Raw genomic sequence first — 19,349 nt, forward strand, 5'->3', positions numbered from 1 at the left:
CACAGAATATCATGGGAACAAAGTTAATTTGATACCTATGTTATTTTTTGCACTGGTGAGCCTTGATCACTTTGGCTTAGATTACAAGTGGAGCGTGATTGTTACCATAAGAAGCTTAAACGCTTGCGCAAGCAATTGGTACCATAAGAAGCACATACGCTTGCATATGAGTGGTAATAACATCAACGCTGCAAATATTACCAAAGTAAAAAGCTCTGGTAAATGCATTGTGGCTGCTGATACAGACTTCATAAACCTTTAAAGTAGCCTCTTAGGTTTTATTTTCACACCATTGCAAGACTTTTTACAAAGAACATTGCTTTTGTGCATAAAAAACACACTAATGCCATGTTTAGATGTACTTAAAGGGATAGTGTACTGTAAAATTGGGTTTCCCTTGATGTGTTTACAGTGATTTGGTATAAAAACCTATGTAAAATTATTGCTTTAGGTATATTTTGTATATGAAATAGCTGCCCCTGCTAGCTGAAACCACAAACTAATCAAACAAGCTTAGTTTTAGGGAGAGCAGTTCTAATGTTTAGACAGCTCTTCTATAACCAGCACATATTGACATTTACACTATGGGGTCTATTTATATATGTGCGGACAGACATGATCCACTTATATCGAACCATGTCCGCCGCACATCGATAAATTCTGACAGCATACGCTGTCGGCATTTATCATTGCACCAGCAGTTCTTGTGAACTGCTGGTGCAATACCGCCCCCTGCAGATTTGCGGCCAATCGGCCGCTAGCAGGGGGTGTCAATCAGACCGCTGCTTCTTAACTTCTGTTTCCGGCGAGCCTGAAGGCTCGCACGGAAACAAGGGGAACAGGGGCCATTCGGCTCTTGTTAAATAGACCCATATAGGTGTGGATACAGCAGACATACAGTAAGCAGCTATTTAAAATGGCAAAATAAATGTAACACACTAAAGCAGACTAAATGGATCATTGTGAACACATGAAAGGGGAGAAAAAAAATCACAGTACACAAGAGGTTGTGAAATCAATGGTATTTGTTTATAAGTTTGCTTATTTTAAAATAAAATGTGTTTTATTTTGGCAGAGTTTTTGTCTAGAAACATGGGATTCTGTACTATAAAATTATTTTCCCCTTAATGTATTCCAAATTACTAGTTATACCTACTGCAGAGCATACAATGTATGGGAACCTTACCTTCATGTTTATTTTTTAAGTAAACTTACGAGCAGTCTCATCTTTAGTTCAGCACCTGGGAAGCGCTTGCTAAATGCAGCCACCAATCAGCAAGCGTTATTGAGGGTGCTGAACCAAAAATGGTCCACCTTGTAAGCTTTACATTCTGGCTTTTTTAAATAAAGATGCCAAGAGAACAAAGAAAAATTGATAATAGGAGTAAATTAGAAAGTTGCTTAAAATTGCATGCTCTATCTGAATCATGAAAGAAAAGAACAGTTTGGGTTCAGTGTCCCTTTAAGGCTTACACCAAAAATCAAATTATGTAAATTTGTCACCACTATTGTAAAATATAATAAAGTGAAATAAACAAATTATAAGATATTAAAATTAAATTTAATTAATTATCTTGTTTGTTTGTTTTTGTCTCCAATTAGGGTGTAACAGATTTCATCGAACTTCCAAATATGTGTTACATTATATGCTGGTTCAGTTTAGCAAACTAAACCAACCATAATCACTCATATCTTCAGAATATAGTGTGATATCCATAGCTGTGCTAGCCATTATAAATCATTAAAGCTGTTATGGAGACTGTCCCAACCGCAGCTATGTTTCAAAAGTCTGCCTGCAGCAAATTATGGTACTTTTTGTTTGCTCTTTTGTTCCCATGTTGTCAAACTTTGCATGCCAGAGCTCCACCACTGTCACATTCTCCTTTCATGTCCATATGGAATGCTCCTACAGAACTTTGCATGAAAAAATTCAAAATCTATATAGATACCAGAGTTTTCCAGATGGCAGGAAGCACATTACCATCTGCCAGGGCTCAGAACATCTCACTGTTCTATACTGATAGACTGGGTATTATCCCTATATAAATCTGACTACAGGACAGAGCTATAACGGTGGTATCCCTCAGATGGTAAATATGAATCAGCATTTAAAGAAGGCTAAAGAAGACATTCTGTACTACATGCCGTACTCCACGCAAAAGGGCTTGGCTGTAATTGACTGGGAGGACTGGAGACCTACTTGGATGAGAAACTGGGCTTCAAAAGCTGTCTACAGGAAACAGTCAGTTGAGTTTGCACAACAGAAAGACCTTTCACTCACTGGACATAAGGCATCATCAGTTGCCAAAGCTCAGTTTGAATTTGCAGCAAAAAACCTCATGTTGGATACATTAAAACAGGGGAAATCACTGAGGCCGAACTATTTGTGGGGCTTCTACCTTTTTCCTAACTGCCATAATTATGACTATAATCAAAATCCTCATAATTACACAGGACGCTGCCCAGCAATTGAAGTGTTAAGAAATGATCACCTCAGATGGTTGTGGAAGGAAAGCACAGCATTTTATCCAAATATTTATCTGGAAACTGCCCTCAAGTCTTCCTATAATGCAGCACTTTTTCTCGGAGTAGAGTTCAGGAGGCTATGAGATTATCTACACTGCCAAATGTGCCACATTCCCAACCTGTATTTGTATACACACGTCCTGTATTCACTGATCAACCTTTTCACTATTTATCTAAGGTTAGTACAAGCGGATAACATACAGATATAATGGTGTGCTTAAAGGGGCAGTATACAACAATTTTCATTTAACTGCATGTAATAGACACTACTATAAAGAATAATATGCACAGATACTGATCTAAAAATCCAGTGTAAAACCTTTTTAAAAACTTACTTAGAAGCTCCCAATTTAACACTGCTAATGAGATAAGCCTGGCGCCTGGCACACCCACTGAAAGAGGCTGATAGCAGAACCTCCCCCTTCTCCCCTCCCCTGCATATGAAAAGACCCATTATACAATCAGAAGCAGGCTGAAGTCTGTATACAGCAGTATACATCTAAAACTTTGGGGCTTGGTTAGGAGTCTGAAAATCAGCACAATGTTATTTAAAAATAAGCAAATATATATTTTTTTTACAAAAACACACCAAGATGTGCTATTTAAATGGATCATCTACAAAACATTTATGCAAAGAAAAATCTAGTGTACAATGTCCCTTTAAAGAGACAGCAAACAGCAATAAAATGTTTAGTTATGTGAAGTACTTCCATTATTTATTTCCCCCTCTTTTTATATAATTTAGCTCTGAAAATAAATTGTGGCTTTCTATTTCTCAGAGCTGCAAATGCACACTGGAGCTTTATCAAGCCTAACCCTGCTACATATCTTTCCATAATTGTGTTTAGCAGATAACAACTGCAAAACAATGCACTTTATACTAAAATAATGACCACAACTTCCCCTTGGTGTCTGCAGACTCAAGCCCAGATTGGCTCCTCTAAAAAAGCCAAGTGGTGAGTGGAGTTGAAAAACAATTTGGAGCAAACAAGTTTTTTGTTTTAAAAATGTGTAAGACTTGCAACACAAAATTGGATATTTGCAGTCTATGCCTATCTGCTAAATCAAGAAAAAAAATATAATAAAACAATAGCAGGTGTTAAATTAACTTGTGGGAATAGAAATGTTGGATGTCTACCCAAAGATTCATATTTCCTCTTAGGCTAAGAGTCACCCAGTTAAAATAGATACCTACCAAAAAAAAAGAGATTTTCTTTGGAAAATATAAATTGTTATATTTTAACTTTTAGTTACATGGAATGTGAATTATTGAGAATTTTCTATATTTTATCTGCAACCTTCACAGGGTTAGATTACGAGTGGAGTAGTAGTTTGCACTTGCGTTTTATCATTAAAACCGCTAGAATTATTTTTTTGCGCTCAGCAACTCGCACTCGTATTACAAATTAAAAGTAAAAAGGTTGAGTTCTAGTGTTTGCAAAGTCACAGTAACAAATAGACTTTGAGAAGTTGCAATTGTAAAATCACATTCCCCCATAGATTTGAATGGAGCTGAAAATGTTGGAAAAAAAACCTAACACCTACAAGTCGGACAAACCCAATCGCGGTTATTTAAAAGTGCAACATTAGAAGGTAATATTGCATATTTCATAATACAGAGTTTTGAACATAGCAGAATATGCTCTATTTAAATATATATCTGATGGATTTCTGCACAAATATATTTATATATATAGATATATAACTTATATATAAAGGAATATCTATTTCATCTATTTTAAAATATATAGAACATATTACTCTATGTGCAGAACATTGGAATGTGAAATATTTACATTAAATACACAGTATAAAACTTTATTTAATAGGAATATTGCGTATATATGATCTCTCATGTTTTCATCTACTTGACTGCAAGTAGTTATGTGTTTACATGTATTTATTTGTCTGTAAATACATATATACACATATAAATACATAAATACATATGTACACAGATCTAAACATATATATATAAACATACATTTACATATTTAGACATGTGTATGCAGCTCTATGTTGAAGCCCTTTGAAGCCTTTTTTCTTTCTAATACCTGAGACCTAATATCTTTGAGCCCTTATAACTTTTTATTGCAATTTTTTAAAATAATTTTTATTAGACAGTGTTATTATGAGTGTATTTTTTAAACGTATTATTGATGTGTTTTGTGACACTTTTTTGTCTCGCTTAACAGTTAACCAGAGCTCTAAGGGTCACGGTATTCATTCTAGCATAAATCGCAATTGCTTTAAACTTGTAATAGGGGCGGAATTTAACTTGTGCCTCAAAAACACGATATTGCGCGCTCGCAAAAAATAGCGCTCTACTCGTAATCTAGCACGTAATGTATAAAAAGTATATTTGCACACAGTAGCATGCTCTGCTGTAAGGCATACAAGCTATAGATACTGTAAATAAATCAATGTAATTAGACATATACAAAAGATTAAAGTACAATTAATATTTATTTTTTTACAGACTGATTTGATTAATACCATTGGAGAAAGTGCAGCATTAGGAACCAATGGATTTATAATGTGGGGTGATGTCAACTTAACATTAAGTGTGGTAAGTTAATTTCAAACAAAGCTGTTGCCCAAGTGTCCATGGACACTGTGTCTCGCTCTCCTGTGACATCATGATATGATAGTACATAATGTATTGCAGATCTAGACAGCCTCAGTTTATCATTTCAGCTATTAAAGCGTTAATACATGATTTACGCTCTCCTGTGACATCATGATATGATAGTACATAATGTATTGCCGATCTAGACAGCCTCAGTTTATCATTTCAGCTATTAAAGCATTAATACATGATGTACGCTCTCCTGTGACATCATGATATGATAGTACATAATGTATTGCAGATCTAGACAGCCTCAGTTTATCATTTCAGCTATTAAAGCGTTAATACATGATGTACGCTCTCCTGTGACATCATGATATGATAGTACATAATGTATTGCAGATCTAGACAGCCTCAGTTTATCATTTCAGCTATTAAAGCGTTAATACATGATGTACGCTCTCCTGTGACATCATGATATGATAGTACATAATGTATTGCAGATCTAGACACCCTCAGTTTATCATTTCAGCTATGAAAGTGTTAATACATGATGTACGCTCTCCTGTGACATCATGATATGATATAGTACATAATGTATTGCAGATCTAGATAGCCTCAGTTTATCATTTCAGCTATGAAAGTGTTAATACATGGGGCGCGATCCGATATCGATCGCAGTTTGCGGCGCAAGCGAGGGAACCGGCGTCGCCCGCAGTTTCAGCTCGCAACTCGAGCCATCCCATATAGGTCACCGTCAGATGCTAACGTGCCGTAAGTCTCACAAACCAGCGATGTCCAGAAATCTGCGTAAGTACAAATTTCTGGCGTCGCCAGTGACTTGCGCCACGTTAGAAACTGCCGGCGCCTATAAAACCTGACTAAAGTTTAAAACACCCGCACTGTCTAACACGCCTCCCTAAGATAGCCCGCACTGTCTAACCCTCTATCCGCTATCCCCCCTCACTAGCCTAACAATAAAAAAGCTATTAACTCCTAAACCGCCGCTCCTTTACCCCGCCGCAACCTAATAAAGTTATTAACCCCTAAACCGCCGCTCCCGTACACCGCCGCCAGCTATATTATATCTATAACCCCCTAAAGTGAGCCCCTAACACCGCCGCCATCTATATTAAAATTATTAACCCCTAATGTAAGCCCCTTACACCGCCGCCATCTCTATTAAAATGATTAACCCCTAATTTAATCTACCTACCCCGCCGCCAGCTATATTATCTATATTAACCCTAAGTATATTATAGTTAATATAGGTATTACATTATATATATTAACTATATTAACCCTAATTATATTAGGGTTAATATAGTTACTATAGTATTTATATTAACTATATTAACTCTATCTAACCCTAACTAAATTTATATTAAATTAATCTAATTCATTTATAAACTAAAATATTCCTATTTAAATCTAAATACTTACCTATAAAATAAACCCTAAGATAGCTACAATATAATTAATAATTACATTGTAGCTATGTTAGGGTTAATATTTATTTTACAGGTAAATTGTTAATTATTTTAACTAGGTATAATAGATATTAAATAGTTATTAACTATTTAATATCTACCTAGTTAAAATAATTACCCAATTACCTGTAAAATAAATCCTAACCTAAGTTACAAATACACCTACACTATCAATAAATTTAATAAACTACAAACATCTATCTAAAAATACAATTAAATTAACTAAACTAAATTACAAAAAATAAAAAAAGATTACAAGATATTTAAGCTAATTACACCTATTCTAAGCCCCCTAATAAAATAATAAACCCCCAAAATAAAACAAAGTCCCTGCCCTATTCTAAATTCAACAAATTTCAAAGCTCTTTACCTTACCAGCCCTTAAAAGGGCCTTTTGTGGGGCATGCCCCAAAGAATTCAGCTCTTTTGCATACAACAAATACAATACCCCCCCCCATTACAACCCACCACCCACATACCCCTATTCTAAACCCACCCAAACCCCCCTTAAAAAAGCCTAACACTACCCCCCTGAAGATCTCCCTACCTTGTCTTCACCACACCGGGCCGAACTCCTGATCCGATCCGGGCGATGTCTTCCTCCAAGCGGCAAAGAAGAATTCTTCCTCCGGCGATGTCATCCTCCAAGCGGCAAAGAAGAATTCTTCCTCCGGCGACGTCTTCCTCCAAGCGGCAGCAAAGTCTTCATTCTTCCGGCGGCATCTTCAATCTTCTTTCTTCGCTCCGCCGCCGCGGAGCATCCATCCCGGCCGACTGCTGAACTTGGAATGAGGTACCTTTAAATGACGTCATCCAAGATGGCGTCCGCCGAATTCCGATTGGCTGATAGGATTCTATCAGCCAATCGGAATTAAGTTAAAAAAATCTGATTGGCTGATTGAATCAGCCAATCAGATTCAAGTTCAATCCGATTGGCTGATCCAATCAACCAATCAGATTGAGCTCGCATTCTATTGGCTGATCGGAACAGCCAATAGAATGTAACCCTAATATAATTAGGGTTAATATAGTTAATATATATAATGTAATACCAATATTAACTATAATATACTTAGGGTTAATATAGATAATATAGCTGGCGGCGGGGTAGGGAGATTAAATTAGGGGTTAATCATTTTAATAGAGATGGCGGCGGTGTAAGGGGCTTACATTAGGGGTTAATAATTTTTATATAGGTGGCGGCGGTGTAAGGGGTCAGATTAGGGGATAGATAAGGTAGATGGCGGCGGTTTTAGAGGCTCACAGTAGGGGGTTAGTTTATGTAGATGGCGGCGGGGTCCGGGAGCGGCGGTTTAGGGGGTAATAACTTTATTAGGGATTTCGGGGGGGGGGGGGATCGCGGTTGACAGGGAGATAGACATTGCGCATGCGTTAGGTGTTAGGTTTATTTTAGCAGATCGCGGTTGACAGGGAGATAGACATTGCGCATGCGTTAGGTGTTAGGTTTATTTTCTAGTTAGTTTAGGGAGTTACGGGGCTCCAATAGTCAGCGTAAGGCTTCTTACGGCTGCTTTTTGTGGCGAGGTGAAAATGGAGTAAGTTTTCTCCATTTTTGCCACGTAAGTCCTTACGCTGCATATTGGATACCAAACTGCGCGGGTTTGGTATACCTGCCTATGGCCCAAAAAACTGCGGGCGACGGCAGAAATATACGGGCGTAACTTCTAGGTTACGCCGTATATGTGATACCAAATCCGCGCAAATATTGGCGTCGCCGGCTTTTGCGGGCGACGATTTATATCGGATCGACCCCATGATGTACGCTCTCCTGTGACATCATGATATAATAGTACATAATGTATTGCAGATCTAGACAGCCTCAGTTTATCATTTCAGCTATGAAAGTGTTAATACATGATGTACGCTCTCCTGTGACATCATGAGATGATAGTACATAATGTATTGCAGATCTAGATAGCCTCAGTTTATCATTTCAGCTATGAAAGTGTTAATACATGATGTACGCTCTCCTGTGACATCATGATATAATAGTACATAATGTATTGCAGATCTAGACAGCCTCAGTTTATCATTTCAGCTATGAAAGTGTTAATACATGATGTACGCTCTCCTGTGACATCATGAGATGATAGTACATAATGTATTGCAGATCTAGACAGCCTCAGTTTATCATTTCAGCTATTAAAGCGTTAATACATGATGTACGCTCTCCTGTGACATCATGATATGATAGTACATAATGTATTGCAGATCTAGACACCCTCAGTTTATCATTTCAGCTATGAAAGTGTTAATACATGATGTAAGCTCTCCTGTGACATCATGATATGATAGTACATAATGTATTGCAGATCTAGACAGCCTCAGTTTATCATTTCAGCTATGAAAGTGTTAATACATGATGTAAGCTCTCCTGTGACATCATGAGATGATAGTACATAATGTATTGCAGATCTAGACAGCCTCAGTTTATAATTTCAGCTATGTACGCTCTCCATCCTCTGTTGCTGATGAGTGAAGTTATCTGGCTCCTAAAGAGGAGGAGCCCAATGGTGCGATCCGACAATAGTCACAAATGCGCTAAGAAAAAAACACAGCCGGTTTAATTCCTCTAAAGCTAAAACTACCACTTTATTTTACAAAACCATTACGATAACAGCCATAAAAAGTCACTTAAAGATGTGCAAACAATCAGTGGATGAGGGCAGCTTGTGATCAGTCAATTGTAGTGCTGCACTGTTGCTTGATTAATAAGATTTGATTGCAAATCTACTGTATTAAAGCTAACTTGTTAGTAAAGACAACATTAAACTATGATTCAGAAAGAGCATGCAATTTACATCTATTATATAATTAACTTCACTCTGTTGGTATCTTTTGTTAAAAAAACATAGCTGAGTAGGCTCAGAGGCATTGCTGCCTCTGAGCCTACTGGGAGCAAGTTGCTGATTTGTGGCCAGTGCTAGCTCCCAGTAATGCATTGGTGCTCCTTTAACAAAGGATACCAGGAGAATGATGCAACTTTGAGAAAAGAGGGAAAATAAAAGTTATTTAAAATTGCATTCTCTATCTGGATCATTAAAAAAAAAAAAATGGGTTTCATGTTTCATTAAAGGGACATAAAACCCAAACTGTTAATTTTATGATTCAGATAGTGGCTAATATATTTCTATTATCAAATTTGCTTCATTCTATGTGCATCCTTTGTTAAAGGAACATCAATGCACTACTGGGAGCTAGCTGAACACATTAGTAAACCAATAAAAAGAGGCATATATGTGCAGCCACCAGTCAGCAGCTAGCTCCCAGCTCCTGAGCCTATCTAGGTATGCTTTTCAACAAAGGATATCAAAATAACTAAGCAAATTAGATAATAGAGGTACATTGGAAAAGTATTAAAAATTGTATGATCTCTTTAACCCTTTCCTGCTGAGGTTAAAGTGTCTACATCGGAACAACTGTTCCGATGTAGACAAATTGAAATCACGCAATCATGCACAGGATCGCGAGATTTCAATTATTGGATGTGGTCTGGGTGGCGTCCCTTTAACGCTTGCAACACCCTCCAGACCGCGATCAAATCTAGGAAGCGCAGTACGCTTCAGAACAGCCGTTGGCTATGATGTTGTATTCCGTCATAATGGCGCTAAAGCCCAGCCTCATTTGGACAGAATACAACAGCATAACGGCGGCAAAAGGTTAAGGGCCCAATGATAAAAAAAAATAAAAAAATCACTGGTACAGAGAGAAATCACACAAAATGTTTGGGTCTTTTATTGTATTGTATGTGTCTCTCCTTCACATCCAGAACCAAGCATTAGCTATTTCAGTACTGTTACGGTGCTTAGTGGGATTTAGCAGGCGAAACACAAGCCAGTGTGCTCAGTTGTATTCTCCTGCACTGTCAGTCACCGTCTATATTAGCTGAATCTGAGCAAACTCAGGAAACAAGGCTACTGAATGAAATTGTACAACAGAACTGCCACTTTCTATATAATCCTTTGACTTCATCATATTGTTACCTCTCCTTTAAATGATTAGTTACTTATATAGCTTTTGAGATACATATTTTAAAAAAATTACCAGTTGTTAGTGCATATTCCTTTAAAACTTAATACACTACTCACTCTTCCTGCTGCATTGCGGCCTCAAAATGATTTACTTGCAAAGCCGTTTTTTCTGTCATTACTAACTTTTTTTATTGTATTTTTTTTCAGTTACATTAAATCTATCCCTCTAATTTGTTTATTTATTACTTATTTAATATACAGTCTTCTTATACCAGACCATAACAGAACTTTGTATTATCTGTAAAAAAGCCATTACCGTAAAGCCCAATCATGGAGAGTCAGAGGCACCTCACACATGGGGGCTGATTTATTAAGGCCATATTCTGCCTTATGCAGCTGTTTCCGTGTGAAACTTCAGGCTCGCCGGAAACAGGAGTTAAGACCGCTGCTCCTTAACTCATCTGCTACCTCTGAGGCGGCGGACAGCAATCAGCCCGATCGCATAAGATCGGGTTGATTGACACCACCTGCTAGTGGCTGATTGGCCACGAATGTGCAGGGGGCGGCATTGCACAAGCAATGTGAAATGCTTGTGCAATGATAAACGCAGAGAGCGTATGCTGTTGGCATTTATCGATGTGCGGTGGACATAATCGTTAAATGCCAACAGCATACGCTCTCTGCATTTATCATTGCACAATTTGTACTAACAGCTCTTTACAGAAAGGATGGTTGACTGATACTACAGATATCCAGTAGATTTAAAAGGTACAAATACTATAAGGTAATTCAGTAATACTGGTTATACTCATAAGGCTATCCTAAAAATTAAAGGGATAGAAAGGTCAAAATTTAAATGTGCATAGATGCATTCCAATTTAAAATAAAATAGTTTTTGCACAATACACACCCCCACCCCCTCTCTGAACCTGAATGCTAGTGCACAGGCCCTCACAGGATATGTGCGTATGCCACTGAAAAACGGTAATAACTTTTACTAGAAGCATTTTTGCTAATGGATGTATATTGTAAAAATGCTTCTATTAAAAATTGAAATGCACCCATACAAAATGTCAATGTTGACCTTTCTATCCCTTTAATTACATATACTCTTCAGTAGGAAATTATGGCAGACTTGATTGATCTACTGGTACAATTCTATGTTAATGTTTTCTATGAATGGCATTTACTTTTTAATTCCTCTGAATGTCCCTAAATGTCATCCTGAACATATGGACCATACCCACTGAGATACATTGGGATTGTCTTGTGACGTTGACACCGAGATTAAAGGGAATGTCTAGTCAAAATTGAACTTTCGTAATTCAGATAGCATGCAATTTTAAGCAACTTTCTAATATACTCCTATTATCATTTTTTCTTTGTTCTCTTGGTAACTTATTTAAAATAGTATTAATGTAAGCTTAAGAGCCGGTCCATTTTTGCTTCAGCACCTGGGTAGCGCTTGTTGATTGGTGGCTACATTTAGACTTTAAATCTAGGACATCCTTTTTAGAAGCATCAAATAATATTCCAAAAATCCCATGGGCGCGATCCGATATCGATCGCAGTTTGCGGCGCAAGCGAGGGAACCGGCGTCGCCCGCAGTTTCAGCTCGCAACTCGAGCCATCCCATATAGGTCGCCGTCAGATGCTAACGTGCCGTAAGTCTCACAAACCAGCGATGTCCAGAAATCTGCGTAAGTACAAATTTCTGGCGTCGCCAGTGACTTGCGCCACGTTAGAATCTGCCGGCGCCTATAAAACCTGACTAAAGTCTAAAACACCCGCACTGTCTAACACGCCTCCCTAACATAGCCCGCACTGTCTAACACGCCTCCCTAACATAGCCCGCACTGTCTAACCCTCTATCCGCTATCCCCCCTCACTAGCCTAACAATAAAAAAGCTATTAACCCCTAAACCGCCGCTCCTTTACCCCGCCGCAACCTAATAAAGTTATTAACCCCTAAACCGCCGCTCCCGTACCCCGCCGCCAGCTATATTATATCTATAACCCCCTAAAGTGAGCCCCTAACACCGCCGCCATCTATATTAAAATTATTAACCCCTAATGTAAGCCCCTTACACCGCCGCCATCTCTATTAAAATGATTAACCCCTAATTTAATCTACCTACCCCGCCGCCAGCTATATTATCTATATTAACCCTAAGTATATTATAGTTAATATAGGTATTACATTATATATATTAACTATATTAACCCTAATTATATTAGGGTTAATATAGTTACTATAGTATTTATATTAACTATATTAACTCTATCTAACCCTAACTAAATTTATATTAAATTAATCTAATTCATTTATAAACTAAAATATTCCTATTTAAATCTAAATACTTACCTATAAAATAAACCCTAAGGCCTAGATTTAGAGTTCGGCGGTAGCCGTCAAAACCAGCGTTAGAGGCTCCTAACGCTGGTTTGGGCGCCCGCTGGTATTTGGAGTCAGTGATTAAAGGGTCTAACGCTCACTTTCAGCCGCGACTTTTCCATACCGCAGATCCCCCTACGCCATTTGCGTATCCTATCTTTTCAATGGGATCTTTCTAACGCCGGTATTTAGAGTCGTTTCTGAAGTGAGCGTTAGAGCTCTAACGACAAGATTCCAGCCGCCTGAAAATAGCAGGAGTTAAGAGCTTTCTGGCTAACGCCGGTTTATAAAGCTCTTAACTACTGTACCCTAAAGTACACTAACACCCATAAACTACCTATGTACCCCTAAACCGAGGTCCCCCCACACCGCCGCCACTCGATTAAAATTTTTAACCCCTAATCTGCCGACCGCCACCTACGTTATACTTATGTACCCCTAATCTGCTGCCCCTAACCCCGCCGACCCCTATATTACATTTATTAACCCCTAACTGCCCCCCACAACATCGCCGCCAGCTACTTAAAATAATTAACCCCTAATCTTCCGACCGCAAAGCGCCGCCACCTACGTTATCCCTATGTACCCCTAATCTGCTACCCCTAACACCGCCGACCCCTATATTATATTTATTAACCCCTAATCTGCCCCCCACAACGTCGCCGACACCTGCCTACACTTATTAACCTAATCTGCGAGCGGACCTGAGCGCTACTATAATAAAGTTATTAACCCCTAATCCGCCTCACTAACCCTATCATAAATAGTATTAACCCCTAATCTGCCCTCCCTAACATCGCCGACACCTACCTTCAATTATTAACCCCTAATCTTCCGATCGGAGCTCACCGCTATTCTAATAAATGATTAACCCCTAAAGCTAAGTCTAACCCTAACACTAACACCCCCCTAACTTAAATATAATTTACATCTAACGAAATAAATTAACTCTTATTAAATAACATTAATCCTATTTAAAGCTAAATACTTACCTGTAAAATAAACCCTAATATAGCTACAATATAAATTATAATTATATTATAGCTATTTTAGGATTAATATTTATTTTACAGGTAACTTTGTATTTATTTTAACCAGGTACAATAGCTATTAAATAGTTAAGAACTATTTAATAGTTACCTAGTTAAAATAATACAAAGTTACCTGTAAAATAAATCCTAACCTAAGATATAATTAAACCTAACACTACCCTATCAATAAAATAATTAAATAAACTACCTACAATTACCTACAATTAACCTAACACTACACTATCAATAAATTAATAAACACAATTGCTACAAATAAATACAATTAAATAAACTAGCTAAAGTACAAAAAATAAAAAAGAACTAAGTTACAGAAAATAAAAAAATATTTACAAACATAAGAAAAATATTACAACAATTTTAAACTAATTACACCTACTCTAAGCCCCCTAATAAAATAACAAAGCCCCCCAAAATAAAAAATCCCTACCCTATTCTAAATTAAAAAAGTTACAAGCTCTTTTACCTTACCAGCCCTGAACAGGGCCCTTTGCGGGGCATGCCCCAAGAAGTTCAGCTCTTTTGCCTGTAAAAAAAACATACAATACCCCCCCCAACATTACAACCCACCACCCACATACCCCTGTCTAACCCAAACCCCCCTTAAATAAACCTAACACTAATCCCCTGAAGATCTTCCTACCTTGTCTTCACCATCCAGGTATCACCGATCCGTCCTGGCTCCGATCTTCATCCAACCCAAGCGGGGGCTAGACATCCACTGAAGAAGTCCAGAAGAGGGTCCAAAGTCTTCCTCCTATCCGGCAAGAAGAGGACATCCGGACCGGCAAACATCTTCTCCAAGCGGCATCTTCATCTTCTTCCATCCGGAGCGAGCGGCAGGATCCTGAAGACCCCAGCGCGGAACATCCATCCGACCGACGACTGAACGACGAATGACGGTTCCTTTAAGGGACGTCATCCAAGATGGCGTCCCTCGAATTCCGATTGGCTGATAGGATTCTATCAGCCAATCGGAATTAAGGTAGGAATTTTCTGATTGGCTGATGGAATCAGCCAATCAGAATCTAGTTCAATCCGATTGGCTGATCCAATCAGCCAATCAGATTGAGCTCGCATTCTATTGGCTGATCGGAACATTCTATTGGCTGATCGGTATTGTATGTTTTTTTTTACAGGCAAAAGAGCTGAACTTCTTGGGGCATGCCCCGCAAAGGGCCCTGTTCAGGGCTGGTAAGGTAAAAGAGCTTGTAACTTTTTTAATTTAGAATAGGGTAGGGAATTTTTTATTTTGGGGGGCTTTGTTATTTTATTAGGGGGCTTAGAGTAGGTGTAATTAGTTTAAAATTGTTGTAATATTTTTCTTATGTTTGTAAATATTTTTTTTATTTTCTGTAACTTAGTTCTTTTTTATTTTTTGTACTTTAGCTAGTTTATTTAATTGTATTTATTTGTAGCAATTGTGTTTATTTAATTTATTGATAGTGTAGTGTTAGGTTAATTGTAGGTAATTGTAGGTAGTTTATTTAATTATTTTATTGATAGGGTAGTGTTAGGTTGAATTATATCTTAGGTTAGGATTTATTTTACAGGTAAATTTGTAATTATTTTAACTAGGTACAATAGCTATTAAATAGTTAAGAACTATTTAATAGTTACCTAGTTAAAATAATTACAAAGTTGCCTGTAAAGTAAATATTAATCCTAAAATAGCTATAATATAATTATAATTTATATTGTAGCTATATTAGGGTTTATTTTACAGGTAAGTATTTAGCTTTAAATAGGATTAATTTATTTAATAAGAGTTAATTAATTTCGTTAGATGTAAATTATATTTAAGTTAGGGGGTGTTAGTGTTAGGGTTAGACTTAGCTTTAGGGGTTAATACATTTATTAGAATAGCGGTGAGCTCCGATCGGAAGATTAGGGGTTAATAATTGAAGGTAGGTGTCGGCGATGTTAGGGAGGGCAGATTAGGGGTTAATACTATTTATGATAGGGTTAGTGAGGCGGATTAGGGGTTAATAACTTTATTATAGTAGCGCTCAGGTCCGCTCGGCAGATTAGGGGTTAATAAGTGTAGGTAGGTGTCGGCGACGTTGTGGGGGGCAGATTAGGGGTTAATAAATATAACATAGGGGTCGGCGATGTTAGGGCAGCAGATTAGGGGTACATAGGGATAACGTAGGTTGCGGCGGTTTACGGAGCGGCAGATTAGGGGTTAAAAGTGTAATGCAGGGGTCAGCGATAGCGGGGGCGCCAGATTAGGGGTTAATAAGTGTAAGGCTAGGGGTGTTTAGACTCGGGGTACATGTTAGGGTGTTAGGTGCAGACGTAGGAAGTTTTCCCCATAGGAATCAATGGAGCTGCGTTAGGAGCTGAACGCGGCTTTTTTGCAGGTGTTTTTTTTTCAGCTCAAACAGCCCCATTGTTTCCTATGGGGGAATCGTGCAAGAGCACGTTTTTGATGCCGGCCGCGTCCGTAAGCAACTCTGGTATCGAGAGTTGCGTTTGCGGTAAAAATGCTCTACGCTCCTTTTTTAGAGCCTAACGCAGCATTTGTTTGAACTCTCGATACCAGAGTTAAATTTATGGTGCGGCCAGAAAAAAACCTGCGGAGCGTTAACAGCCCTTTTACCGCCGAACTCCAAATCTAGGCCTAAGATAGCTACAATATAATTAATAATTACATTGTAGCTATGTTAGGGTTAATATTTATTTACAGGTAAATTGTTAATTATTTTAACTAGGTATAATAGATATTAAATAGTTATTAACTATTTAATATCTACCTAGTTAAAATAATTACCCAATTACCTGTAAAATAAATCCTAACCTAAGTTATGGAGAGATAGGTAGGGAGATCTTCAGGGGGGTAGTGTTAGGCTTTTTTAAGGGGGGTTTGGGTGGGTTTAGAATAGGGGTATGTGGGTGGTGGGTTGTAATGGGGGGGGGGATTGTATTTGTTGAATGCAAAAGAGCTGAATTCTTTGGGGCATGCCCCACAAAAGGCCCTTTTAAGGGCTGGTAAGGTAAAGAGCTTTGAAATATGTTTAATTTAGAATAGGGCAGGGAATTTTTTTATTTTGGGGGTTTATTATTTTATTAGGGGGCTTAGAATAGGTGTAATTAGCTTAAAAATCTTGTAATCTTTTTTTTATTTTTTGTAATTTAGTGTTTGTTTTTTTTTGTAATTTAGTTTAGTTAATTTAATTGTATTTTTAGATAGATGTTTGTAGTTTATTAAATTTATTGATAGTGTAGGTGTATTTATAACTTAGGTTAGGATTTATTTTACAGGTAATTGGGTAATTATTTTAACTAGGTAGATATTAAATAGTTAATAACTATTTAATATCTATTATACCTAGTTAAAATAATTAACAATTTACCTGTAAAATAAATATTAACCCTAACATAGCTACAATGTAATTATTAATTATATTGTAGCTATCTTAGGGTTTATTTTATAGGTAAGTATTTAGATTTAAATAGGAATATTTTAGTTTATAAATTAATTAGATTAATTTAATATAAATATAGTTAGGGGTGTTAGTGTTAGATAGAGTTAATATAGTTAATATAAATACTATAGTAACTATATTAACCCTAATATAATTAGGGTTAATATAGTTAATATATATAATGTAATAACTATATTAACTATAATATACTTAGGGTTAATATAGATAATATAGCTGGCGGCGGGGTAGGTAGATTAAATTAGGGGTTAATCATTTTAATAGAGATGGCGGCGGTGTAAGGGGCTTACATTAGGGGTTAATAATATTAATATAGCTGGCGGCGGTATAGGGGGATTAGATTAGGGGTTAATAATTTTTATATAGGTGGCGGCGGTGTAAGGGGTCAGATTAGGGGATAGATAAGGTAGATGGCGGCGGTTTTAGAGGCTCACAGTAGGGGATTAGTTTATGTAGATGGCGGCGGGGTCCGGGAGCGGCGGTTTAGGGGGTAATAACTTTATTAGGGATTTCGGGGGGGGGGGGATCGCGGTTGACAGGGAGATAGACATTGCGCATGCGTTAGGTGTTAGGTTTATTTTAGCAGATCGCGGTTGACAGGGAGGTGGACATTGCGCATGCGTTAGGTGTTAGGTTTATTTTCTAGTTAGTTTAGGGAGTTACGGGGCTCCAATAGTCAGCGTAAGGCTTCTTACAGCTGCTTTTTGTGGCGAGGTGAAAATGGAGTAAGTTTTCTCCATTTTCGCCACGTAAGTCCTTACGCTGCATATTGGATACCAAACTGCGCGGGTTTGGTATACCTGCCTATGGCCCAAAAAACTGCGGGCGACGGCAGAAATATACGCGCGTAACTTCTAGCTTACGCCGTATATAGGATACCAAATCCGCGCAATTATTGGCGTCGCCGGGTTTTGCGGGCGACGATTTTTATCGGATCGACCCCCATATTTCTAAGTATTTTCTAATATTTATATTAATACAAATCAGTCTTGTCTGTTGTATTTCCGACACACCCCCCCCCACCATATTTTAATGACTTTCTATTTCACATCAAAGTAAAGCAATAAATTAAATCTCTTACATTTTTTCTTCTTTCTTTTACAGAAAACTTGTACAACTTTAAATCATTACCTTGTGAATGTTTTAAATCCCTACGTTATCAATATTACATTAGCTACAAAACTTTGCAGTAAGGTTCTCTGTCACAATAATGGAGCGTGTGTACGGAAATATTGGAACACAAACCATTATCTGCACCTGAATGGAAAAAATATGTTGATTGAACGAAAGCAAGGATCATACTTTGTACAAGGACAGCCAACTTTAGCAGACCTGAATCAATTTGCGCTAAACTTTAAATGTCACTGTTATGCAGGGAGGACTTGCAAAACACCTTCTGATTTACAAAGCATTGGCAATGTGTCTGTATGCATGTCACATAACATCTGCATAAAGACAAACTTTAATACAAAGTCAAATAATATTGCCATTATTAATAAAGACAAACACAAGAGGGCGCCAACATAGTTTTAGCACATAAAACAAAAGGCCACTGTTAAATCTTAATTAAAGGGGTAGTAAAGTCAAAATTAAACTTGCATGATTCAGACAAAACATAAACAGTTATGTCTGCTCACCATATAGCTTAGTGGGCACACAGCTATGTCAACTTTCTGGGTTCTCTTTGGTACTAGAAATCTGTAGCTGACCATAGCATGCCTATAGACAAAGTGCTAATTTCTCTTGAGTATAACAAATATAAAAGTTAAAGAATATAACTTTTTAGACACTTAAAAAGAACATATCATGCAACAATTTTCTCAGACATTTAAGGGCCATTGTACACTAGATTTTTCTTTGCAAATGTGATCCATTTATATAG

The 19,349-nt window shown here is 37.5% G+C and overlaps 1 protein-coding gene across 1 annotated transcript; it reads left to right on the forward strand.

The window, feature by feature from the left end:
• The first annotated feature begins 1,722 nt into the window (after positions 1-1,722).
• On the forward strand, positions 1,723-18,994 carry LOC128644257 (hyaluronidase PH-20-like). The gene is given in 5 exon segments (XM_053696935.1): positions 1,723-2,023; positions 2,026-2,580; positions 2,583-2,704; positions 5,006-5,095; positions 18,572-18,994. Coding segments are annotated over 5 exon segments (1,461 nt in total). The 5' UTR covers positions 1,723-1,752.
• Positions 18,995-19,349: the final 355 nt, after the last annotated feature.

Source organism: Bombina bombina, unplaced genomic scaffold, assembly GCF_027579735.1.
Source record: "Bombina bombina isolate aBomBom1 unplaced genomic scaffold, aBomBom1.pri scaffold_1763, whole genome shotgun sequence".
NCBI classification, from domain to species: domain Eukaryota; kingdom Metazoa; phylum Chordata; class Amphibia; order Anura; family Bombinatoridae; genus Bombina; species Bombina bombina.